The sequence below is a fragment of the Oncorhynchus mykiss genome, chromosome 16 (assembly GCF_013265735.2).
Source record: "Oncorhynchus mykiss isolate Arlee chromosome 16, USDA_OmykA_1.1, whole genome shotgun sequence".
NCBI lineage: Eukaryota > Metazoa > Chordata > Actinopteri > Salmoniformes > Salmonidae > Oncorhynchus > Oncorhynchus mykiss.
The window spans coordinates 64,316,066-64,343,254 of record NC_048580.1 but is presented as its reverse complement, the minus strand read 5'-3'; the positions used below and the strand labels follow the sequence as shown (position 1 = coordinate 64,343,254).

Sequence of the window (27,189 nt, the reverse complement as noted above, 5' to 3'; positions counted from 1 at the left end):
GGGGGCATTTAGCATTAATTCCAGCCATTTAGCATTAATTCTTCTTTCTGCAAGAATGGGGGATTTGATTTGGGCAAACTGTAAAATGGGCTTTGTTGATGACCAGTCATCCATACCTTCCAGATAACTCACAATAATAACCGCAGTCTCACCTCACTCTCTCAGCCTTTTAAAAATTAATTATTCATTGATTGATGTATATAAAAAAAAAATGCATCTTTGATCTACAACCCCTCAAGGCAAGCATCATGCTATAAGCTCCTATTGGAGCTTTGGACCTCCTTTGGACAAATTATGGTTTAGTTTGGTTCAGAACAATCATGTTATTCCATCTGCCTTCTAGCCTGGTACACGGTCCAACGATATTTGCTTTAGCCAACTCCTCTGGCTGTCATTGCCTTAATGACAGTAAATGCCTACATATGAAAGAAAATGGCTTAATGCTAGCTAGCATTATCTTCCCTATGGACCAGTACACTGATCGTAAAAGAGAAGAAATGTCTCTGTCTACTGGTGAAATACACTCATTACAACTCTAAAAGACAGCTGAGCTGGGGCACAGAATATAGGAGAATGTTGTGTAATATCATTTTAGTCTAATATATATATATTTTTTTTTTACGAACTACAAAAACTTTCCTCCAGTCCAGGCATCTTGTTAGTCCACATTTGGGCGGGTTTTTCAGGGACAGGCAGTCGTGCACGAAGACATCCGCCCAGATTATTTTTGACCAATGACGTCCTGTACACAAGCCTCATTACTATTACAAAGATTTTTTTTAAATAGAGATTATCTCTGTGAATCACTTCCGGATTTTATCAACGCAATGACATGAACTATTTTTTTTTTTGTACACAGTTAATATTTCACAGAGTAAATGTTACATACTTTGTCAAAGTCAGCTCTGCTTCCAATGGCTATTTGCGAAGAAGACAATGTTGTTTTCTATGTCCGCATGGCATGCATACTGTAGTATCATGGGACTGTCAAATTACTTTGCATCTTCGTCTCTTTATACGATCTTTGATCGCTCCTCCCTCCTTCTGGTCTGTCAGCCCAGTAAAAAAGGTACCTCGTTTCGGAAAGAGAACCCATTTAGTCGACAATTTAGTAGAACGCACCATAGTTTAAAAATAGTTCGCGCGGAAAGAAGTCCCCAGTACCGGCTCTACTGTGTTACTGGCACCGTTCAATCACCGATCATTATGGATGTTCGAAAGCGTCCCAGAGAAGATTTGCCGAATACTAGTTGTAGTGATCAGTTCAAACCCCCGGAGAAGCGGGATTCTGAGGCGGCGTTGCAGGATTTCGGGCAGTGGGGTGTCGAGGACGTTTGTAGATACCTGCGTCAAGAAGGTCACTTGAAATGGGAGGATGCATTCAGAGGTTCGTTTTTTTCAATCAGTGTTTTTGCATATCTTCGCTAGCTAACTACACATATTTGATTGAACAAGCCAACGTGGCTTGAATGGTTGAAACTACATTGTGATCCGTGAGGGTGTCAAGCGCACCCAGAAGGACTACATTGTCCGTTGAACTACAGTACCTTAGCTAGACTAGCAAATTCTTATCACTTAAACTACGCACACACGGTTCTGGTTTTATGCCATGCAATTGACCTGTGACATTTTATTCTCATTGTGCATATTTACACATCGTTAATGACTGACACAGAGGAAATATGACCTGTTACTTGTGTTTTTGTTCTTCCCCCACACAGAGCAAAAGATGACAGGAGTGGGATTACGATACCTCACAGAGACACTTCTGGATAAAATGGGTATAGTGTACGTGTGGTGGTATTATGTTGGGTGTGGTGGTGGTATGCAAATCTTCAGTGGCATGGCAATCAAATGTGCACCAGACCCTCTAATAACCTTGGTTTATTAGAGGGTTTATTTTATGTTTTTCAGTCAATGCCTTGGGTTGTGTTGGTGCTTTTATGATTATGAAATTGAACACACACTTTCTCTCTTCTCCTCAGGCCTCTAGGCACCCGGTTGCAGATCCTGCACAGTCTGAGGAAGCTGTGGCAGATGGCAGCAGTGACCACCAAGGTAACACAGACGGCACAACTAACCCCTGTTATCCTTTTCAAAGGCTAGAGAGTGAATGAAAGACAAAATGAGGGAGACGTATGTGTGAGAAATTATGTATTTACCTGCTTTGTTTAATATTAATAGTTAACAATTATGCTTAACATTGGTCAAGAGATTTTCAGAACTTACAATACTATGCTTAAGAAAGGATGGTTCCCCTCTCTTCTTCCTGCAGCTGGTCTGGGAATATCGTCAAGGACATGGTGCGACGATCTGTTATTGTTTCCAACCTTCTGGGATTCTGTTCCACTTGGTCACACGGCATAAGACAAATACCCTCTGAGAGTGACCACAGTTTCTCAGTCCACCCTGTTCTTCTCATATCTTTCAAGGGCACAGCTGTGTGGAGATATGAGGTGAACAGAGGCTGGCTTGAACAGAGAGTACGTTATAACTTGTTCGTGCGCTATGACCCGAGACACATAGCTCATCATGCACTGATCTGCCGGGGAGGGGTGGAACCAGCCACTTATATATTTATTTTAAATATTCACAGTTCACAGAACGAACAGTTCTCTTCATAGGCCCACAATTTTAGAACAAGTGTGTGTTCTTTGATTATCTTCATCAGAATGTACTCCCATGAATCTCAGTTCCACCATAAATGTTTGATAATGTCCATCAGTTATGTCCAAATATTTATTTTGTTGGCGTTTGGTAAACAAATTCCAAAGCGTGTTTAGGTCACGCCGAACGTCAGAAGAAAAGTTCAAAAGTTCTGTTGCAGCCCGTAGAAACATGCCAAACTAAGTATGGAATCAATCTTTAGGATGTTTTTAACATAAAACTTCATTAATGTTCCAACCGGACAATTCCTTTATCTGTACAAATGAAGTGGAACGTAACCTTTCACGTGAGCGTGCCAGACCGAGGCTGTGGCACTCTGCCAGACCACTCACTCAAAGAGCTCTTATGAGCCCCTCCTTTAGAGTAGAATCCTCAAACCAGATTCTAAATACTGTTGACATCTAGTGGAAGCCTTGAAGTGAAACATAACTAATATCCCACTGTATCTTCAATGGGGGCTGAGTTGAAAAACTACAAACCTCAGATATCCCACTTCCTGGTTGGATTTTTTTCTCAGGTTTTTGCCTGCCATGTGAGTTCTGTCATACTCACAGACATCATTCAAACAGTTTTAGAAACTTCAGAGTGTTTCCTATCCAAATGTACTAATTATATACATATTCTAGCTTTTACGGCTGAGTAGCAGGCAGCTTAATTTGGGCACGTTTTTCATCCAAGCTACCCAATACTGCCCCCTACCCCAAAGAAGTTAAGAACACATTCTTATTTTCAATGACTGCCTAGGAACAGTGGGTTAACTGCCTTGTTCAAGGGCAGAACGACAGATTTTTGTCTTGTCAGCTCAGGGATTTGATCCAGCAACCTTTTTGTTACTGGCCCAATGCTCTAACCGCTAGGTTACTGCTGCCCTTATATAAGACATCAGCATTTCCTGTATTGTCAGGCTTTCAAGATATTGTCGTGACGTTGTATTGGTTAATGTGATGACTGTTGCTCATCGAATGATTACACGTTTTTAATTACGTGATTAACTGAATCAAGCAATTATTAACTCATTAACCTGTTAACCAATTATTAACTCATTAACCTGTTAACCAATTATTAACTCATTAACCTGTTAACCAATGATTAACTCATTACCCTGTTAACTAATTAACTGGGGCACCATGGGAAAACTAGTTTTTATTGAGTTTCTATTTCCCAAATTAACTCAAAGAATATTGATTTTACAACAGCCGCTTTAACCAGTTTCCTCTATCAGTCTCATAATCTGAACGTCGTATAGCCCTTGCATCTGCACGGACCCGGGTCTCACCAATGAAATCGTACCACACCAATCTTAATTTAATATTTATTTACTAAAAAGCTAAAAGGATGATAAAAGATACACATAGACAAAACACATTATAGGCTATTGATTAGAACTTAGTATAATGGGCCAACACACTATGGCGCGTTACCCACAATGGGAGTTTCAAAAGAGAAAAAGGAGTACACGAGAAATATACATTTGGGTGAATTTGTCAGCTATGCTATTCTGACCCTAACCTTGCCTCAAACTGCCGCTCTTATGGGTCAGAATATAATGATGTAATTACGTGGGAATGATCTCTGGCGATTCTCTGCGTAGGCCTTCAGCTGTTCAAGGATGCACTTCTCCTGCACACCTCCCTGCTCGTCCTCCCGGTGTCAGTGTCCCTTTTGGCCTAGGAGTCTGTTCCCTTTATTTCATGTTTTTAATGTTCTGAGGCTGGTTCTCCATAGTGACAGGACAAAGGAATTTGTCTGTGGCCTGAGATTTACAAGGGGCGTGGGGCCGTAAACCCCCCCCATGTCTTCAGACCCACAGCTCCCTCTGTGGTTGAGAGATAATCTGTACGGTTGTGGTCTCCTGTAACCTGACCTGATCAAGACAGTCATGACAATATGTACCGCCATCTATTCCCGAGAGAGAAAGAGGAAGACTATTAGTAGAGTCCGTAAGAGTATCAGCAATAACGTGTATTATTGTCTCCTGTAGGTGTTTAATGACCCCATCCATGGCCATGTAGAGATGCATCCTCTGCTGGTCCGTATCATGGACACCCCTCAGTTCCAGAGGCTCCGCCACATCAAGCAGCTGGGAGGAGCATATTTCGTCTTCCCTGGGGCCTCCCACAACCGCTTCGAACACTCCATAGGGTATGATTGTGGGTGCTTGAGCACTCCATAGGGTACAAGTGTGTGTGTGTGTGTGCTTGAGTACTCCATAGGGCAGGGTTGGGTAATAATTTCGTATTGAGGGCCGCACAGATTTTTAGATGTTCAAGAGTGGCCTGGGTAAAAAAAATAAATAAATGTTTTACCCCAAATTAATAACCCCCCCTTAAGCAAAAATAAAACACATTTTTATCTCAAACCTCCCCTGGGCAGGATTGAATGTGATCCGGTCCGCGGGCTGTATGTTGCCCACCCCTGCCATAGGGTAGGGTTAGATTTCTGAATATACAGTGCCTTCAGAAAGTATTCACACCCCTTCACTTTTTCCACATTTTGTTGTTTACAAAGTGGGGTTAAAATTGATTAATTGTAATTTTTTGTCAATGAAGCATGTTGGTGGTTTATTTTTAATTCTTCGGGCTCTGTCAAGTTGGTTGTTAATCATTGTTAGACAGCCATTTTCAAGTCTTGCTATTAGAATTTCATGCTGATTTAAAAAAAAATAAATAAAAAAAAAATATTTTTTAAATGTATTTTTTAAAGTCAGAACTGTAACTAGACCGCTCAGGGACATTCAATGTTGTCTTGGTAAAAAAAAACTCCAGTGTACGGTATATATGGCCTTGTGTTTTAGGTTATTGTCCTGCTGAAAGGTGAATTTGTGTCTGTAGAAAGCAGACTGAACCAGGTTTTCCTCTAGAATTTTGCTTGTGCTTAGCTATATTCAGTGTATTTTTATCATTAGTCCTTGCAATGAAAAAATACCCATAACATGATGCAGCCACCACCATGCTTGAAAATATTAAGAGTTGTACTGTTGGATTTGCCCCAAACATAATGGTTTGTGTTCAGGGCATAGGGTACATTTCTTTGCCACATTTTTGGCTGTTTTATTTTAGTGCCTTACTGCAAGCAGGATGCTTTGTAATATTTTTATTCAGGCTTCCTTCTTTTGACTCCATCAATTCAGTTAGTATTGTGGAGTAAATACAATGTTGTTGATCCATCCTCCGTTTTCTCCTATCACGGCCGTTAAACTCTAACTGTTAGTCACCATTGACCTCATGGTGAATTCCCTTAGTGCTTTCCTTCCTCGCCGGCAACTGAGTTAGGAAGGACGCCTGTGTCTTTGTAGTGATTGTGTGTAGTGACTGTTTTACTCATCTACAAGTAGGTGCCCTTGGCGAGGCATTGGAAAATCTTCCTGGTCTTTGGTTTAATATGTTTTGAAATACACTGCTCGACTGAGGGACCTTTATACATGTGTTCAGAAAGTATTCAGACCCCTTGACTTATTCCTCATTTTGTTACATTACAGCCTAATTCTAAAATGGATAGTTTTTCAGTCTACACACCAAACCCCATAATGACGAAGCGAAAACAGGTTTTTAGAATATTTAGCAAATTTCTTAAACACGCCTTATTTACTTAAGGATTCAGACCCTTTGCTATGAGACTAGAAAGTGAGCTTGGGTGCATCCTGTTTCCATTGATCATCCTTGAGATGTTTCTGCAACTTGATTGGAGTCCACCTGTGGTAAATTCAATTGATTGGACATGTTTGGATAGGCAGATATCTGTCTATATAAGGTCTAACAAACCAAGCCATGAGGTCGAAGGAATTGTCCGTAGAGCTCCGAGACAGGACTGTGTCAACACAGATCTGGGGAAGGGTACCAAAACATGTCTACAGCATTGAAGGTCCCCAAGAACATGGTGGTCTCCATTTTTTTTTTTAAATTGAAGCTGTTTGGAACCACAAATACTCTTCCTAGAGCTGGCAAAACTGAGCAATCGGGGGAGAAGGGCGTTGGTCAGGGAAGTGACCAAGAACCCGGTGGTCACTCTTTCAGAGCTCTGGAGTTCCTCTGTGGAGATGGGAGAACCTTCCAGAAGGACAACCATCTCTGCAGCATTCCACCAATCAGGTCTTAATGCTAGAGTGGCCACACGCCAGCCACTCGTCAGTAAAAGGCACATGACAGCCTGCATGGAGTTTGCCAAAACGGCAACTAAAGGACTCTCAGATAATGAGAAACAAGATTCTCTGGTCTGATGAAACCAATATTGAACAATTTGGCCTGAAATGCCAAGCTTCACATCTGGGGAAAACCTGGCACCATCCCTACAGTGAAGCATGGTGGTGGCAGCATCATGCTGTGGGGATATTTTTCAGAAGCAGCGACTGGGAGACTAGTCCCGATCGAGGGAAAGATGAGCAGAGCAAAGTACAGAGAGATCCTTGATGAAAACCTCCTCCAGAGCACTCAGGACCTCAGATTGGGGTGAAAGTTCACCTTCCAACAGGACAACGACCCGACGCACACAGCCAAGACAATGCAGGATTGGCTTCGGGACGAGTCTCTGAATGTCCATGAGTGGTCCAGCCAGAGCCTGGACTTGAACTCAATCCAACATCTCTGGAGAGACCTGAAAATAGCTGTGCTGCAACCCTTCTCCTCCAAACTGACAGAGCTGGAGAGGATCTGCAGGGAAGAATGGAAGAAACTCTCCAAATACAGGTGTGCTAAGCTTGTAGCGTCATTCCCAAGGCTGTAATCGCTGCCGTCAGGGCTTCAACTAAGTACTGAGTAAAGGGTCTGAATATTCGTCAATGTGATAATTAAGGTGTATTTATAAATAAAAATAGCGAACATTTCTAAACCTGTGTTTGCTTTGTCATTATGAAGTATTGTGTGTAGATTAGTGAATGGGGGGGGCGTTTTAATCCATTTTAGAATAAAGCTGTAACGCCATAAAATGTGGTAAAAGACACTGGCATATTTTCCAAATGCACTAGATAATTGTATGTGTGGGGTACAGAGATGAGCTAGTCATTCAAAAATCATGTTGAACACTATTACTGCACACGGAGTCCATGCAACTTATTATGTGATTTGTTAAGCACGTTTTTACTCCTGAACTTATTTAGGCTTGCCATACCAAAGTGGTTGGAATACTTATTGACTCAATACATTTCAGCTTTTCATTTTTAATGAATTTGTAAAAATTGAAAAACATGATTCCACTTTGATGATATGGGGTATTGTGTGTAGGCCAGTGAGAGGGGGAGATCAAAATGAATCTACTTTGTAAATAGTCTGTGACACAAAAAAATTGTAAAAGTCAAGGGGTGTGAATACTTTCTGAAGGCACACTATTTTTTATAAAAAATAAAAAAGCAATATTACTAACAACAGATGAAACACATTTTGGCCAATACATCCGTGTAATATTATTAATCTACAATGTATGTTCTTATTAACCCTGGGAAACATCAGGGATATTGGTATCCACAATACTTATCAACTAAATCCTTATTGTATTCCCCCCATTTATGTACATAAATGCACTGTAATTTTATCTTTAAAACTGCAACGTTTTCTCTCTGCCCCATGACAAAATGTATAGTTTTGCAGAAATGTAGCGTAAACTGCAGAAGTTATAGTAGTACTCCTTGAATGGCTACCCAGTGGCATGGTGGTCTACGACACTGCATCTCAGTGCAGGAGACGTCACTGCAGTACCTGGTTTGAATCCAGGCTGCATCACATCCGGCCATGATTTGGAGTCCCATAGGGCGGCACACACTTGGCCCAGCGTTTGCCGGGGTAGCCCATCAATTTTGTGTTCTGATTATGAGGGGGCCCTTGATAAATTTGTTATCACAATAAGTTTGAAAACCCTGCCGTAGAGTATGAGTGTATGCATAGGCGGAATGTGAGTTTGAGGAAGCCATTTTTTTTCTAATAGTGAACGATTGCATGCATGCATCTATCAGACTAATGTAAAACAGTCTTCTATTCCTAATGTGTTGAGTAGATTTTAGTCATAAGTTAGGCTAATAATGTAACTCAATCGCTATTAGCAAAACGGACAGTTCTGAACAATGCTTGCATGAGCATGTAGTGCAAATCAAATAGAATTTTATTGGTCACATGCGCCGAATACAACGGGTGTAGACCTTACAGTGAAATGTTTACTTACGAGCCCCTAACCAACAATGCAGTTAAAAAAAATACTGATAAGAAATAAAAGTAACAGGTAATTAAAGAGCAGCAGTAAAATAATCATAGCGAGACTATATACAGTGGGGTACCGGTTAGTTGAGGTAATATGAACATATAGGGTTAGTTATTAAAGTGACTGCATAGATGATAACAACAGAGTAGAAGTGGTGTGGAGAGGGGGCAATGCAAATAGTCTGGGTAGCCATTTGATTAGATGTTCAGTAGTCTTATGGTTTGGGGGTAGAAGCTGTTTAGAAGCGTCTTGGACCTAGACTTGACTCGGTACCGCTTGCCGTGCGGTAGCAGAGAGAACAGTCTATGACCAGGGTGGCTGGAGTGGAGTCTTTGAAAATGTTTACGGCCTTCCTCTGACACCGCCTGGTATAGAGGTCCTGGATGGCAGGAAGCTTGGCCCCGGTGATGTACTGGGCTGTTCGCACTACCCTCTGTAGTGCCTTGCAGTGATGCTCTTGATGGTGCAGCTGTAGAACCTTTTGAGGATCTGAGGACCCATGCCAAATCTTTTTAGTCTCTTGAGGGGGAAAAGATTTTGTCGTGCCCTCTTCACAACTGTCTTAGTGTGTTTGGATCATGTTGGTGATGTGGACACCAAGGAACTTGATGCTTTCAACCTGCTCCACTGCAGCCCCGTCTATGAGAATGGGGGTGTGCTCGAGCCTCTTTTTCCTGTAGTCCACAATCATCTCCTTTGTCTTGATCACATTGAGGGAGCTGTTGTTGTCCTGCCACCATACGGCCAGGTCTCTGACCTCCTCCCTATAGGCTTTCTCGTTGTTTTTGGTGATCAGGCCTATCACTGTTGTGTCATCGGCAAACTTAATGATGGTGTTTGTGTCGTGCCTGGCCATGCAGTCATGAGTGAACAGGGAGTACAGGAGGGGACTGAGCACGCACCCCTGAGGGGGCCCCTGTGTTGAGGATCAGCTTGTCAGATGTGTTGTTACCTACCCTTATCACCTGGGGCGACCCGCCAGGAAGTCCAGGATCCAGAGGGAGGTGTTTAGTCCCAGGGTCCTTAGCTTAGTGATGAGCTTTGTGGCCACCATGGTGTTGAACACTGAGCTGGAGTCAATGAATAACATTCTCACAGGTGTTCCTTTTGTCCAGGTGGGAAAGGGCAGTGTGGAGTGCAATAGAGATTGCATGAACTGTTGGGGCGGTAATCAGAGACGTTTCTTCTCCTTTCTTAGCATGGAAAAAATGTGGTCTTTTTATTAACACATTTCATGCAATTCTACTGACTGGAGACGCAGGCAACATATTTTTTCATATGACAAATTAGTAGCCTACTCTGCTGACACTGACAAACAGACCATTAAAAACGACCTCTTCTTGAAGGCGACTACATTCTGAAAGTATTCAGACTCCTTTTGTTACGTTACAGCCTTGTACTAAAATTGATGAAATCGTTTTTTTTAGCCCTCATCAATCTACACACAATGCCCTATAATGACAAAGCAAAAACAGGTTCTGGACATTTGTGCAATTTGTTTTTTTAATAACAAAACAGAAATACCTTATTTACGTTTGTATTCAGATCCTTTGCTATGAGACTCGAAATGAACCTCCGGTGCATCGACTGCATCCAGTTTGCTGAGTAGAGTATTGGAAGCTATTTTGTAGATGACATCGCCGAAGTCGTGGATCTGTAGGATAGTCAGTTTTACTAGGGTAAGTTTGGAGGCGTGAGTGAAGGAGGCTTTGTTGCGAAAATAGAAAGCCAATTCTAGATTTGATTTTGGATTGGAGATGTTTAATATGAGTCTGGAAGGAGAGTTTACAGTCTAGCCAGACACCTAGGTATTTGTAGTTGACCACATATTCTAGGTCAGAACTGTCCAGGGTAGTGATGCTTGTCGGGCGGGTGCGGGCAGCGAACGGTTGAAAAGCATGCATTTAGTTTTACTGGCGTTTAAGAGCAGTTAGAGGCCATGGAAGGAGAGTTGTATGGCATTGAAGCTCGTTTGGAGGTTAGTTAACACAGTGTCCAAAGAAGGGCCAGAAGTATACTGAATGGTGTCGTCTGCATAGAGGTGGATCAGGGAATTGCCAGCAGCAAGAGCGACATCATTGATTTTTATATATATATATACACAGACAAAAGAGTCTGCCTGAGAATTGAACCCTGTGGTACCCCCATAGACTGCCAGAGGTCCAGACAACAGGCCCTCTGATTTAACACACTGATGGAGGCAAGAGTGTGCAAGGCGGTATTGATTGTGCCGCTGTCTGTCACTCAAATGTTTGAGCGACAGACAGATGTTTTTCTTGACCTGTGCATCTACAATAAACTTTCATTCATAGGCCATAAAAGGAGCTCCGCCTAGCAGAAACATCTTTGTGTTAGCAACTCTTAATTATGAGCTTATAAGGGAATAAAGTTAAGGGACATCACCCTGGGCGGGGTGAACCTCAGTAAGGGATAAAAAGGGAAAACACCATCTTTTGAACTGAGTGTATGTATGCTCTGGGTTACAATCCTTATTAAACAAACTAACCTCTGATCAAATAAGTTTCCTGTGGTCGCTTGTATGAACAGGGCAGAAATCCCTAACAGTATAGGGAAAATTTGAGTATCATGTAGTAGCCTAAACTTATCGATGTGACATTGACCTGAATGAATGAAATATGAATGATAGTCATCCAATATGCTGTAATAGAAATAAGGTAATGCTCATTAAAAAAACGGTGTCCTCCCTCATCTTAAACGGCACCAACCGCCACTGGAGTACTTATCTAGTCCATTTTCTTTGAGGGAAGCTTAGGTTCCACCCTTCTCCCAAAGTGTATAGCCTATGCTTACACCAATCATATGCTTTTAAATCCATAATGGGAAGTGTGCAAGTGCACACTTCTGGAAAAGCGTGGAGAATTGGGATTCAGCCTATGTGGTTTTGAGGCCCTATCCTGCATTTAAAAGGCACAACAGAAACTGGCCTAGTTGCTTTTCAGACCTGGTTGCCTGGCAGGTTTAATCGGTTGTACAATGGTTATTAATTGGTTGTGTTGTGGTTATGTGTTTTCAGGGTGGGCTACCTAGCAGGTCGGCTGGTCCAGGAGTTGAATGAGAGACAACCGGAGCTCCTCATCTCCAGTAGAGACATCCTGTGTGTCCAGATTGCTGGGCTCTGTCACGACCTGGGTGAGTCTCACTCTCTCCCTCCTTCCCTCCCTCTTTTCCAATCTTATTCTGTTGAATGTGATCTCTTTCCAGGTCATGGTCCTTTCTCCCATATGTTTGATAGCATGTTCATCCCCAAAATGCATCCAAAGTCCAAGTGGAAGGTAAGACTACAGTCTGAATAACCTCCTCTTTCTTGTCATAGCCTTCTCTCCTCATCTTCCTGTGTGGGCGCGAGAATGTCCATGTCACATGTATATGTATGTATGTGTGTGTGTTACAGCATGAGAATGCGTCACTTGCGATGTTTGACCATCTGGTGTCTGTGAATGCCTTGGAGCCAGTGATGAAGGATCATGGCCTGGTCCTACCTGATGACCTGGTCTTCATCAAGGAACAGATTGCTGGACCACAGAACACTGTCCCTCTCAGACAGGGGGTGAGTCAGGAACACTGTCCCTCTCAGACAGGGGGTGAGTCAGGAACACTGTCCCTCTCAGACAGGGGGTGAGTCAGGAACACTGTCCCTCTCAGACAGGGGGTGAGTCAGGAACACTGTTCCTCTCAGACAGGGGGTGAGTCAGCTAGCTAGCTAGTCAATCAGCCTCAATCAATTAAGAATTTAAGCATCAATCAACATTTTGTGAAGTACTTTATGAATATGATTTACTGATGGTTACTAGCAGTGTATTGACTACAGGTTGAATTCAAACTCTTGAACTTCTGGATATGCTAATTAGCATTAGCTTGTGAAACTACTGCTAACCTACCAGTGGCTCCAGGTCATCTATAAGTCTTTGCTAGGTAAAGCCCCGCCTTATCTCAGCTCACTGGTCACCGTAGCAACACCCAGCATGCGCTCCCGCAGGTATATTTCACTGGTCCCCAAAAGCCTTTCCTTCCAGTTCTCTGCTGCCAATGACTGGAACGAATTGCAAAAAGAGACATATCTTCCGCTCTAACTTTAAGCATCAGCTGTCAGAGCAGCTGATCATTGACCAACCGATCATTGCACCTGTACACAGACCATCTGTAAATAGCCCAACCAACTACCTCGTCCCCATATTGTTATATATTTTTGCACCCCAGTATCTCTACTTGCACCTCATCTGCACATCTATCACTCCAGTGTTAATTCTAAATTGTAATTATTTCGCCACTATGGCCTATTTTTTTTTCCTTACCTCCCTAATCTTACTACATTTGCACACACTGTATATATATTTTTTATTTTGTGTTATTGACTGTATGTTTGTTTATCCCATTTGTAACTCTGTTGTTTTTGCCGCACTGCTTTATATTAGCCAGGTCGTGGTTGTTAAATAAAGGTGAAATAAATCAAATAAACACTCCGGTTAAGTATCCCTTGAACTAATAATTTAGAGTTACTGTACATGCTCGGATTTCAAAGGATTAGTCTAATTCTGAGTCTGTTGTCTTTCCACAGTGGCCTTATAAGGGCCGTCCAGAGGATAAGTCTTTCCTCTATGAGATTGTGGCCAACAAAATGAGCGGCATCGATGTGGACAAGTGGGACTACTTCGCCAGGTGAGTCCCCCAGTTGGAGTTGATCTCTCTTAGAAACCATCATCAGTTACTGGAGTAAGCTATATAGAGTACCACAGTATGTGTCATAATACCCATAAAACCTAGCGGTCAAACAGGGAAATGGTTCTAATCCTTTTTCCCGTAAGGGATTTTATAAACACCTAAAGTAAGCGCTGTGTTTCGTTCTGATAACTGTGTAAATCTCTCGAGGACAGGGTGACTTTTATCAATATATTTGCCTGTATTTAGAGCCGACTGTTGATAAAAGTCACCTTGTCCAAGAGCTTTACATGGTTATCAAAACACCACACCAGGGTAAGCCTACAGGAAACACAGCCCTTATTTTAAGTGTTTCTAAAATCCCCTATTGGGAAAAATGATTGGAACCATTTCCTTGTTTGACCATTAGGTTTCATGGGTAATATGACCCCTCCACTGTGGGGCTCTATTAGAGATCTAACAATACATAGGACCACTGGTGTACACTACCGTTCAAAAGTTTGGGGTCACTTAGAAATCTCTTTTTTTTTAAGAAAAGCAAAAAGAAATGTCCATTAAAATAAAATTATTTCAATTTTCAATCTCTTATAAAATGAGTTAAAGTTATGTATAGTAAACCTAGGTGTAAAATAGTAAATAATGGCTACATCTCAGAAAATGTTAAACTCTCTAGAGGAGTAAAACAAGGTTGTCCACTATCGGCATATCTATTTATTATTGCCATTGAAATGTTAGCTGTTAAGATTAGATCAAACAATAATATTAAGGGATTAGAAATCCGTGGCTTAAAAACTAAGGTGTCATTGGACGCTGATGATTCATGTTTTCTTTTAAAACCACAATTAGTCTCTCCACGGCCTCATAGAGGATCTAGATACTTTTGCTATTCTCTCTGGATTAAAACCAAATGATGATAAATGTACTATATTACGTATTGGATCACTAACAAATGCAAATTGGACATTACCATGTAGTTGACCAATTAAATGGTCTGACGGAGATGTGGACATACTCGGTATACAAATCCCAAAAGAAAAATGATCTCACTCCAATACATTTGCTGCCATGGAAAGGAAAATACCTGTCTATTTGTGGAAATATCACCCTGATTAACTCTTTAGTCATATCAGTTTACCTATTTGCTTATGGTTTTACCTACACCTGCTTTTTAAATTATATGAACATAAAATATTACATTTTATTTGGAACGGCAAGCCAGAAAATTAAATATATATATGAATTTCGGAGGGCAGAAATTATTAAATATTAAAGCATTAGACCTCTCACTAAAGGCATCAGTCATACAAAAGTTATACTTCAATCCAAACTGGTTCTCTAGTAAATTGTCTCATCCTATGTTGTCACAGTGCTGACTGTTTCCCGTCGCCTGCAGCAAAAGCCTCTAATCCCGTCCTCTAGCTAGGCAGAGTACTGTAGGATTTTAGTCACTTCGGTGCAACAAGGGCCTCTGGCTAGGCAGAGTACTGTAGGATTTTAGTCACTTCGGTGCAACAAGGGCCTCTGGCTAGGCAGAGTACTGTAGGATTTTAGTCACTTCGGTGCAACAAGGGCCTCTGGCTAGGCAGAGTACTGTAGGATTTTAGTCACTTCGGTGCAACAAGGGCCTCTGGCTAGGCAGAGTACTGTAGGATTTTAGTCACTTCGGTGCAACAAGGGCCTCTGGCTAGGCAGAGTACTGTAGGATTTTAGTCACTTCGGTGTAACAAGGGCCTCTGGCTAGGCAGAGTACTGTAGGATTTTAGTCACTTCGGTGCAACAAGTGCCTCTGGCTAGGCAGAGTACTGTAGGATTTTAGTCACTTCGGTGCAACAAGGGCCTCTGGCTAGGCAGAGTACTTTAGGATTTTAGTCACTTCGGTGTAACAAGGGCCTCTGGCTAGGCAGAGTACTGTAGGATTTTAGTCACTTCGGTGCAACAAGGGCCTCTGGCTAGGCAGAGTACTGTAGGATTTTAGTCACTTCGGTGTAATAAGGGCCTCTGGCTAGGCAGAGTACTGTAGGATTTTAGTCCGGTGTAACAAGGGCCTCTGGCTAGGCAGAGTACTGTAGGATTTTAGTCACTTCGGTGTAACAAGGGCCTCTGGCTAGGCAGAGTACTTTAGGATTTTAGTCACTTCGGTGTAACAAGGGCTCTGGCTAGGCAGAGTACTGTAGGATTTTAGTCACTTCGGTGTAACAAGGGCCTCTGGCTAGGCAGAGTACTGTAGGATTTTAGTCACTTCGGTGCAACAAGGGCCTCTGGCTAGGCAGAGTACTGTAGGATTTTAGTCACTTCGGTGCAACAAGGGCCTCTGGCTAGGCAGAGTACTGTAGGATTTTAGTCACTTCGGTGCAACAAGGGCCTCTGGCTAGGCAGAGTACTGTAGGATTTTAGTCACTTCGGTGCAACAAGGGCCTCTGGCTAGGCAGAGTACTGTAGGATTTTAGTCACTTCGGTGCAACAAGGGCCTCTGGCTAGGCAGAGTACTGTAGGATTTTAGTCACTTCGGTGCAACAAGGGCCTCTGGCTAGGCAGAGTACTGTAGGATTTTAGTCACTTCGGTGCAACAAGGGCCTCTGGCTAGGCAGAGTACTGTAGGATTTTAGTAACTTCGGTGCAACAAGGGCCTCTGGCTAGGCAGAGTACTGTAGGATTTTAGTCACTTCGGTGCAACAAGGGCCTCTGGCTGGGCAGAGTACTGTAGGATTTTAGTCCGGTGTAACAAGGGCCTTGCCGTGCGCTCCTACCAACTCTTCTATGTATTTGTAATGGCCCTTCGTGTGAGTTGGGTTTGTTCCTTCTTTCACGTTGTCACTCCCTTATTTCCCGGTCTAGTGTGGGGCCTTGGATAGATGAGTACTTTATTTCTTTATGTTTATAGATTCTTCCTATACTCCCTTGTGTCTTCCTCTTTTATATATCAATACCTAATAACTAATCTTCTGTTAGTTATTATGCTCGTCAGCTAGTAGTCACTTGGAAACTAGTATTGCTATATGTATTTGACTTTGCCAAAGATATATTATTGTCCACACAATGATATATTCTTTAGTGCAATCACGTTAACCTATAACCAGGGTCACTTTCTGTTCAGTGTCAAAGGCGTTTGCTCTCCAGATCGTTAATCTGGCCTAGTTGTCAAAGTTTCAAGCTTTTATTAAGTCACTGTTTTTTGTCTTATACACATTATTACAATTCAATGGTTCTACAGTCCCAATACATCAATAATGCTCAATCAATCCTTAATGCGCTATACTATGCCAAATAATATTGCAAATGTAAATGGCTTAACACACTACTTCTAACTCTTAAACAAAGCAAACACCCATATATTTAAAGCTCTATTCCCTTGGTCCTTCCCCAAACTGCTCTTTATAAGAGTACTAATATTTTTGCAGCCCCTGCTGTTTTATAATACTATAATTTTCTTATTTAGTCCGAATTTCCTATGGTTACACTTTTTACTGCCTACTGTTTAGATATTGATTCTTTTGTATCGACCCTCGGCTACTACGAGGCTTACATATTTCTGGGCTTTTTCCATCTTGCCAAACTGCAATTGTCATTGACACACCAAAGATGGAACTTGTTGCTCCCTCACGCTGTTGAGGGGTATAGTTCTCTCTTTTGCAACCTTGTTCTCTTATTCTTTTTATGTGGTGTGAGCTTCCAGTGTACAACACAATTCTTTAGATATACCAGTCAATAGTTTGTTCGTGCCTTGATGTCAAAGTAGTCAATACAAACAGTAATTTACCTTGTCTGATGATTCTCTATGATGTCCAAATCATATGGGTTGAGGATCATGCCTAGGCACTGATCTCTCCTCCTTGTATACCTCTTTTAGACACTCAGTTTGGGGGAAGATGTTTGGGAGTGCAAGCTATCTTAACACAGTGTGCCAAGATTTTTTATTTATTTTATTTTACCTTTATTTAACTAGGCAAGTCAGTTAAGAACAAATTCTTATTTTCAATGACGGCCTAGGAACAGTGGGCTAACTGCCTGTTCAGAACGACAGACTTGCCAGCTCGGGACATTATGTCCTTGCCACTTTTTGCTCAAGATTAAGTAGCACTTAGTCCAATGTTGGGCATCAGTGCTGAAGGAACTAAGTATTCTTCCGTTGGGGCATTGGTTTGGTAGGTCTGTTCATACCACTCCTCCTCAGTCTTCCTGTAGGTTGGTTCTTGTTTAATGCCCAGTACTTGTAGTTCCTGTGCATTTGGCTCCCTCTGCTGGTCACTTGCTGTTGTGGCAGTTTCTTTCATTCCTCAGTCAATAGTTGGTCTTAGAGCCCATGAATGTGGCTCTGGATCTGGACCGGCCACTGAGGGAGGGTCTGATCTTTTTTGGCTTTTGCTACAATGTTCAAGAAGGGCCTTTTTCTCTTTATTCATATTACACCGGCCCACTTTCGATTGATCCCAGCTCTGCAGATTCTGCTGTGAGGCAGTCATATTAGATCATTTATTTTGGTATTGTCCATATGAGGCTCGTTTTTGGTCACAGGTCCAGGAATGGCTGAAGAATTGCAACATTTGCCTTGAACTAATGCTGCAGATAGCAATACTGGGTGATTTGAAAAGCCATAATCAATAATATAATAATTATTTTAGCAGAAACAAATATTTTTAATTTACAATCTGTAGAAGCTATGAGAATAGGAAGGTTCAAGTCGTTTGAAGGTTTGCGGGGAATAATAATAAAGGTATATTCTTTACAAAAGTATGTATGTCTATATAGGTATGTGTATGTAGGTATGTCTATATAGGTATGTGTATGTAGGTATGTCTATATAGGTATGTGTATGTAGGTATGTCTATATAGGTATGTGTATGTATATGTATGCATGTGTGTATGGATATTTATTTATTTATTTATTTATTTATTTATTTATTTATTTACCAAAAACATATATCCCCCAATTACATTGATGGAACCAATATTCTTTCTGCAATATTTAGCTGATCCACCAACAAAATGTTTTTTTTACATGTGCGCCTAATCTCAGCTCGTTACCTGTATAGAAGACACCTGGGAGCCAGAAATCTTTCTGATTCAGAGGGGGTCAAATACTTATTTCCCTAATTTAAAATGCAAATTTATAACATTTTTGACATGTGTTTTTCTGGATTTTGTGTCTCACTGTTCAAATAAAACTACCATTAAAATTATAGACTGATCATTTCTTTGTCAGTGTGCAAACGTAGAAAATCAGCAGTGGATCAAATACTTTTTTCTTGTATATGTAGATCTTAGAAATAAGTCAGGGCAGGATGGATATATAGGTCTATAACCTTTTGGGTCTATAACAGAGTGCCCCCCTTTTGAAGAGGGGGATGACCGCGGCAGCTTTCCAATCTTTGGGAATCTCAGACGATATGAGAGGTTGAACAGGCTAGTAATGGGGTTGCAACAATTTCAGTGGATAATTTTGGCAGAAAGAGAGGGTCCAGATTGCCCGCATTCAGGGCTCCAACCACCCAATTTATAATAGGGAAAAAAGTGCACTTTGGGCAACTTTCCATCTATAATCTCTCTCCCTCTCTTTCTTTCTCAAATATGTTTTATTGTAGTGCAGAGGAAATTAATACAAATGTACATTTTGTTTAGTGAGCTCTTTAAAAAAAATAAATAACATGTTTTACTTAAATGACAACAGGAACATACATTACATCAGGAGTATAACGGCAGGACAGCAGTTTAAACACATTTAAACAAAATGGGTACTTAAGCAGTATTAATAAACTGAAGACCAAACCAACACTCTCTTTCCCTCCCCATAGGGACTGCTACCACCTGGGCATCCCGAATAACTTTGACTACCATCGCTTCCTCAAGTTTGCTCGTGTGTGTGAGGTAGATGGGAAGAAGCAGATCTGCACCAGAGAAAAGGTGAAGGCTTGGCCCTAGATTTCACATCTCATTCATTCCCTTCATTGTTATGTTTTCATTTACCTTTTCATTGAACTTGGTGAAGTAATGAGGTATTAGCCTAGTTTGGTGGTGATGTAGACTAGGCCCAGCTATCGACTAGCGTCCTGTCTTGGGGGTGTACATGTACATCAAGCTGCCTCACACTACAGAATCAGGAGATGGGCTCCTGCCCTATGGGCCGCTCGGACAAGGTCACTTCCGTTACCAGTGATATCCATGTGTGTTGTCCACATACAGGAAGTGGGTAATCTGTACGACATGTTCCACACACGCAACTACCTCCACAGAAAAGCCTACCAGCACAAAGTGGGACACATAATAGAGACAATGTAAGTGCTCTCACATGAACAGCTATTCATTCTACTGTTAAATATCTAGCTGACTTACGATCTCTTATATAGTCATACATACAGGTTCTCAGACATTCAGGTGCTTTTCTGCTGTATGTTATGGATTAAAAATGACATGTTTGATTTAAGTGCGTGTGTGCCTGTCTGTATTGATTCAGGATCACAGAGGCCTTCATCAAGGCAGAACCCCACATCCAGATTCAAGGTTCAGAGGGAAAAATGTTCACCATCTCCACAGCAATAAATGACATGGAGGCCTACACTAAACTCACTGGTCAGTTCAACCTCATAGAAATATAATATGTAGAGTGGCTCTGGTCTTGTCTACTCACTCTCATTATATGGTTCAAACCTCTTTGGTTGTCAGGTTTTTATTTTCTAGGTGTCATGGCTGCCCTAACAGGCTGGATTTGCCAGACCTGGTTCTCTGTCACGTTCATGTCCATAATCACTGCCTGGGTTTGGTTTGCATGATTAACCTCTTCTCTTCCCACGCTCCTTGTCCCTCTCCTGTCTCCTCTCCTGGTCTCTCTCCGTCCCCTCTCCTGGTCTCTCTCCGTCTCCTCTCCTGGTCTCTCTCCGTCCCCTCTCCTGGTCTCTCTCCGTCTCCTCTCCTGGTCCCTCTCCTGTCCCCTCTCCTGGTCTCTCCGTCTCCTCTCCTGGTCTCTCTCCTGTCTCTCTCCCCCCTCTCCATGTAGACCATGTGTTTGAGCAGATCCTGTACTCGTCATCCTCTGAGCTGGCAGAGGCCAGAAAGATCCTCCACAACATCACCTGCAGAAACCTCTACAAGAATATGGGACAGACCCAAGCCAAGAAACGTGTGGAGGTCTCACAGGTGTGTGTGTGTGTGCATGTCTGGGGGATGGAGGGTGAATATCCTCCCATGGCTTTCTAGGTGAGCTTTTTTAGAAGATCCATATTATGTGCCTCTCATCCTCCTCTTTTCTTGCCCAGGAACAGCTCCAGAAATGGGCAAGTGAATTGGCGACGTGCAGGCCTGAGAGCGACCTCCAGGGCGTCACTCTAGAGCCAGGGGACTTTGTAGTCAATGTGAGTGTCCAGTCTTTTCACCTCACTCAGGGAACTGATCGAAGACACAGGTCACATAACAAGCCCGTCTATAGATAACCCTTTATTATCGTTGGCTTTATTGGAAATATGTCAATCAATAAAATGTATTTTTATAAAGCTCTTTTGACCTCAGCAGTTGTCACAAAGTGTTTTACAGATATTCAGCCTAAAACTATAAAGAGCAAGCAATGCTGATGTAGAAGCACGGTGGCTAGGAAAAACTCCCTAGAAAAGAAGGAACCTAGGAAGAAACCTAGAGAGGAACCAGGCTCTGTCCTCTTCTGACTGTACCAGGTGGAGATTTAAGAGGACATGCCATGAAGGCCAGATTAACCACCATCAGTTTTTTTGGGGGGGTTATTTAACAACTAATTGACCAACGTTGGTTTAATAACTTGATTTCTATTTAGTTCTATGTTTTTTGTGAACCCAACATGCCGTTTCTCTAGAGAGAAATCAAATCCTTCTCAATGAAAAAGCTCAAATATTTTTCGTCATTATTTCATAATGCATTTGTTTTACAAAAATGATTGATAGCGAAAACCGGGACTCTTTTTTAAATAACCGAACCGACCTAGAAAAGCACTAATCGCTCAGCAATACTCTTTATCTATCTGTCGCTCTCTCTTTCTGTCCCTCTTTCTTTCTCTTCATCAGATCATCAACATGGACTGGGGTATGAAGGAGAAGAACCCCATCAACAACATGCGTTTCTACTGTAAGAATACCCCAACCAAAACCACCCAGATCAGCAGGAACCAGGTCAATGCTACAATTCACTCTCAAATCTTTTTAGAAATAGTCTGTTCTTTTTGGATCTTGAAAACATTATTTTACATGATTGTTCTCCCCTGTAGGTGTCTCAGATGCTGCCAGATCAGTTTGCTGAGCAGCTGATCAGGGTCTACTTTAAGAAGAGAGATGAGAAGACCGTGGAGGCAGCTAAGATTAACTATGTCAAGTGGTGCATGGACAACAACTTCTCCAAGCCTCAGGTCAGGAGGCCTCTTATCTCTTTCATTTACTGTATGGATCTCTATCTCAAACTGTTAGCGTTGTGTGGGGAAAATCACATTTATTTATAAAGCCCTTCTTACATTAGCTGATATCTCAAAGTGCTGTACAGAAACTCAGCCTAAAACCCCAAACAGCAAGCAGTGCAGGTGTAGAAGCACGGTGGCTAGGAAAAACTCCCTAGAAAGGCCAAAACCCTGGCCAGTCCTCTTCTGGCTGTGCCGGGTGGAGATTATAACAGAACATGGCCAAGATGTTCAAATGTTCATAAATGACCAGCATGGTCAAATAATAATAATCACAGTAGTTGACGAGGGTGCAACAGGTCAGCACCTCAGGAGTAAATGTCAGGTGGCTTTTCATAGCCAATCATTAAGAGTATCTCTACCGCTCCTGCTGTCTCTAGAGAGTTGAAAACAGCAGGTCTGGGACAGGTAGCACGTCCAGTGAACAGGTCAGGGTTCCATAGCCGCAGGCAGAACAGTTGACAGATGATGACATTCGAGTGCAAGGCTAAGCCAGCTAGCTATGACCAGCTTACCTGCATCACACATAATCAATCAAAAACATGCTTTTGTATGTTGTTTGTATGCTTTTTGTAGTCCATCAGCTGGGTCACAAAGTGATTATACAAGAACCCTGCCAAAAAAACCAAACAGCAAGTAATGCAGATGTAGAAGCACGGTGGCTAGGAACAACTCCCTAGAAAGGCAGGAACCTAGAAAGATACCTAGAGAGGAACCAGGCTCCTAGGGGTGGCCAGTACTCTTCTGGCTATGCCAGGTTCATAGATGACCAGCAGGGTCAAATAATAATAATCACAGTGGTTGTAGAGGGTGCAACAGGTCAGCACCTCCATGAGTAAATGTCAGTTGGCTTTTCATAGCCGATCATTCAGAGTTAGAGACAGCAGGTGCGGTAGAGAAAGAGTCGAAAACAGCAGGTCCCTGGACAAGGTAGCACGTCCGGTGAACAGGTCAGGGTTCCCTAGCCACAGGCAGAACAGTTGAAACTGGAGCAGCAGCACGACCAAGTGGACTGCGGACATCAAGGAGTCATCAGGCCAGGTAGTCCTGAGGCATGGTCCTGGGGCTCAGGTCCTCCGAGGAAAGAGACAGCGAGAATTAGAGGGAGCATACAGGACACCGGATAAGACAGGAGAAATACTCCAGATATAACAGACTGACCCTAGCCCCCCGACACAAACTATTACAGCATAATTACTGGAGGCTAAGACAGGAGGGGTTGGGAGACCCTGTGGCCCCATCCAACTATACCCCCGGACAGGGCCAACCAGGCAGGATATAACCCCACCCACTTTGCCGAAGCACAGCCCCCACACCACTAGAGCGATATCTTCAACCACCAACTTACTACCCTGAGACAAGGCCAAGTATAGTCCACGAAGATCTCCCCCACGGCACGAACCCGAGGGGGGAGCCACACCGGACAGGAAGATCACGTTAGAGACCAACCCACTCGAGTGACACACCCCTCCTTGGGACGGCACGGAAGAGTACCAGTAAGCCAGTGACTCAGCCCCCGTAATAGGGTTAGAGGCAGAGAGAGGGGAACCGGCCAGGCAGAAACTGCAAGGGCGGTTTGTTGCTCCAGAGCCTTTCCATTCACCTTCACACTCCTGGGCCAGACTACACTCAATCATAGGACTTACTGAAGAGATAAGTCTTCGATAAAGACTTAAAGGTCAAGACTGAGTCTACGTTTCTCACATGGATAAGCAGACCATTCCATAAAAATGGAGCTCTACAGCAGAAAGCCCTGCCTCCAGCTGTTTGCTTAGAAATTCTAGGGACAATTAGGAGGCCTGTGTCTTGTGACCGTAGCATACATGTAGTTATGTATGGCAGGACCAAATCGGAAAGATGAGTAGGAGCAAGCCCATGTAATGCTTTGTAGGTTAGCAGTAAAACCTTGAAATCATCCCTAGCCTTCACAGGAAGCTAGTGTAGAGAGGCTAGCATTGGAGTAATGTGATCAAATTTTCTGGTTCTCGTCAAGATTCTAGCAGCTGTGTTTAGCACTAACTGAAGTTTATTTAGTGCTTTAGCCGGAGAGTAGAGCATTGCAGTAGTCTAATCTATAAGTGACAAAAGCATGGATTCATTTGTCATTCATTTGGATTAAGTTTCAGATTTTTGCAATGTTACTTAGCTGGAAAAAAGCTGTCCTTGAAACAGTCTTGATATGTTCGTGAAAAGAGAGATCAGGGTCCAGAGTAACACCAAGGTCCTTCAGTTTTATTTGAGACGACTGTACAACCATTAAGATGCATTGTCAGATCCAACAGAAGATATCTTTGTTTCTTGGGACCTAGAAATAGCATCTCTTTTTTTTGTCCTAATTTAAAAGTAAAAAATTAAGTTAAACTTCCTTTGTCTGAAAACTAGGCTTCCATGGAGGGACATTTTGGGGCTTCTCCATGTTTTATTGAAAATGTACAGCTGTGTATCGTCCGCATAGCAGTGAAAGTTAATATTGTTTCCGAATGACATCACTGAAATGGAACCTTGAGGACACCGAAACTTACAGCTGATTTGTCTGACGACAAACTGATATCTTTCCGACTGATAAGATCTAAACCTGGCCCGAACTTGTCCGTGTAGACCAATTTGGGTTTCCAATCTCTCCAAAAGAATGTGGTGATCGATGGTATCAAAAGCAGCACTAAGGTCTAGGAGCACGAGGACAGATGCAGAGCCTCGGTCTGACGCCATTAAAAGGTCATTTACGACCTTCGAGTGCAGTCAGTGCTATGATGGGGTGTAAAACCAGACTGAAGCGTTTCGAATACGTTGTTAGTGTTCAGGAAGGCAGTGAGTTGCTGCGCAACAGCTTTTTTTTTATTAATTGAGAGGAATTGGAGATTTGATATAGGCTGATAGTTTTTTATATTTTCCTGGTCAAGGTTTGGCTTTTTCAAGAGAGGCTTTATTACTGCCACTTTTAGTGAGTTTGGTACACATCTGGTGGATAGAGAGCCGTTTATTATGTTCAACATATGAGGGCCAAGCACAGGAAGCAGCTCTTTCAGTGGTTTAGTTGGAATAGGGTCCAATATGCAGCTTGAAGGTTTAGAGGCCATGACTATTTTCATCAATGTGTCAAGAGATCTAGTATTAAAAAACTTGAGTGTCTCCCTTGATCCTAGGTCCTGGCAGTGTTGTGAAGACTCAGGACAACTGAGCTTTAAAGAGGAGTCTGTAACTTGCTTTCTGTTTGTGTTCGCGTTTGTTTAGGACGGAGATTCGATTGCACCGGAGCTCACCCCTCTGAAGCGAAACTGGGCCCACAATGATGATGAGAACGATGATGAATTGGATAGCCAGGGAGGAAGAAGCAGGGCTGCAGTCAACATTGGACAACAGAAGGCAAAAGCCAGACTCTTTTAGGAGGATGAGAAAGAGGATCTGTCTGTTTACTTCTTATGGCAGTTGTCACCAATCCTGGTTCTGGAGAGCTACAGGGTATGCAAGGTTTTGTTCCAACCCAGCACTAACACACCTGATTCAGCTAGTCTAGGTTATAATGATTCATTGAGTAGCTGAATCAGTCGTGTTGATGCTGGGTTGGAACAAACCGTTGCATACCCTGGTGCTCCCTAGGACTAGGGGTTGGGGACCAACGATGGTGGATAAATTATGTCTTGCTCAGGCCATTTACCGTTGAAAGACAATTGTCATTGTTCTCGTCTTAAAGGAAAACTCCACCCAAAATGCTATTTTCATATTTGTCATTAGTCCATTGTTGATACGGCACCAATTGTTTTGCATTTCTCCAATCAAGTTAAAGATATCTAACTTTCGAAATACAGAAATACAGCTGTATGATTTATTTTGCATCGTATGATACAAAATGCAGCATCATACTGGCTGTATTTTGAAAGTTATGCAGTATATCTTGAGAACTTGATTGCTGACTTGCAAAACATTTTGGGAGTATATCAACAATGGTCTAATGAAACAAATACCAAAGTATAGTTTTTGGGTGGACATCAATGGGATAGCAGCTGGGTCTGGTCTGCTTAGTTCATTGACTCTATATGAACCAGAGAATATTAGGGAGTTGGAGATCAGTGTCTAGGAGCAACGTCCAGAAGAAGACCTTTGGCTCAGGGTTCTGTTCACGCTCCGTTCTGTTAGGGATTATATCATATAGTCTTTATTTTATTCGCTTTTTATCTTGTTTTATTTTAAGCATATGTTATAGGTTAAGTGTGGTTATTTTGCCTTATTTAATTATCGATGTCATTGGTATTGCATTGTGTGAGTGTGAAAATACTTCCTGACTTTCAGATTCCTGACTTTTCTCTGAATATGCATCTTGATGTGCCATGATCATACAGGCATCTTTCAGATAGCCTAGCAGCAACTGTTACATATTTATACAACCTGATGAAAGTTGTTCTCAAACCCTTGTGGGACAATCATGCTTGTTTTACATTGTAGCTGAGTATTTAATTGTTTCATGGTATTGTATCACCATTGTTTGTCTTTCAGGGCATTGTCTTTCTTATAAGCATGGTTTCTACAAGGTTTTAGTTTATATATAGGCACCCACCATAGCTAGCCTGGTCGTTGACATACATACAGTATGTTTGGTGAGGTAGGGGTTGACTAAAGCACATAAAGATCAGAGATCTGTCTAGTGTATATTTGATTATTTTCCTAAAAGTGGCCACTTGAACTGACAGAGATGGGTCACAGTGTGCAGTGCAGTGTGGGTAGTGTAGTCAGTTATGCATACACAATGCATGCAGTGTGTGATTCAGACCTGAAACTTTTTTGGTTTTGATTTGGACTGTTTCTGATTAGTGTGGTGTTTCTCTAAGTGCTGCGGTATCACATTGTGTCTTCATCCATGTTACCTTTGTGAGTCTGGCTGTTCTCTTCATTTAAACAATATAAACACAATGTTTACCATACAGTCTGCATCAAGATGAGTCCACAGCTGTTGCTCATTGATGGGATGTTTGTTGATTTAATTATGTGCTTCGTTTTAAAAAATATATAATGAAAGACAAATCGTCGAGACAGTCAACGTTTGAGGGATTTTATGATACAGAGTACAACTGTCAAAAGCTGTGAAATACAACTATTTTCTCTGCCTGGCTATCTGAGTGATGTTTTCTTAGAGCTCTGTGTAGATGTCTTTTGGCATAGGTCTGAGATTAGCATTCCCTCACTAAATCCTCCCATTCGAGGGGTGAACTCAAAGCTGACGTGATGAGTTCTGTGTCTGAACGTCATCCAGTGTTTCACATCTT

At 42.2% G+C, this 27,189-nt stretch overlaps 1 protein-coding gene across 2 annotated transcripts; it reads left to right on the top strand.

The window, feature by feature from the left end:
• The first annotated feature begins 979 nt into the window (after positions 1-979).
• On the top strand, positions 980-27,035 carry LOC110492535 (deoxynucleoside triphosphate triphosphohydrolase SAMHD1). 2 transcript variants are annotated; one of them, XM_021566938.2, is made up of 16 exons: positions 980-1,387; positions 1,722-1,788; positions 1,986-2,058; positions 4,649-4,809; positions 11,885-12,000; positions 12,073-12,143; positions 12,263-12,418; positions 13,427-13,527; positions 19,317-19,425; positions 19,705-19,796; positions 19,976-20,091; positions 20,516-20,655; positions 20,781-20,870; positions 21,549-21,653; positions 21,749-21,886; positions 25,163-27,035. In XM_021566938.2, the coding sequence occupies exons 1-16, from the start codon at positions 1,207-1,209 to the stop codon at positions 25,313-25,315; spliced, it is 1,869 nt and encodes a 622-aa protein (XP_021422613.2). In that variant the 5' UTR covers positions 980-1,206; the 3' UTR covers positions 25,316-27,035. The 2 variants fall into 2 exon arrangements, with proteins under 2 accessions (XP_021422613.2, XP_021422612.2); XM_021566937.2 differs by having other exon boundaries at positions 1,005-1,387; positions 20,775-20,870.
• Positions 27,036-27,189: the final 154 nt, after the last annotated feature.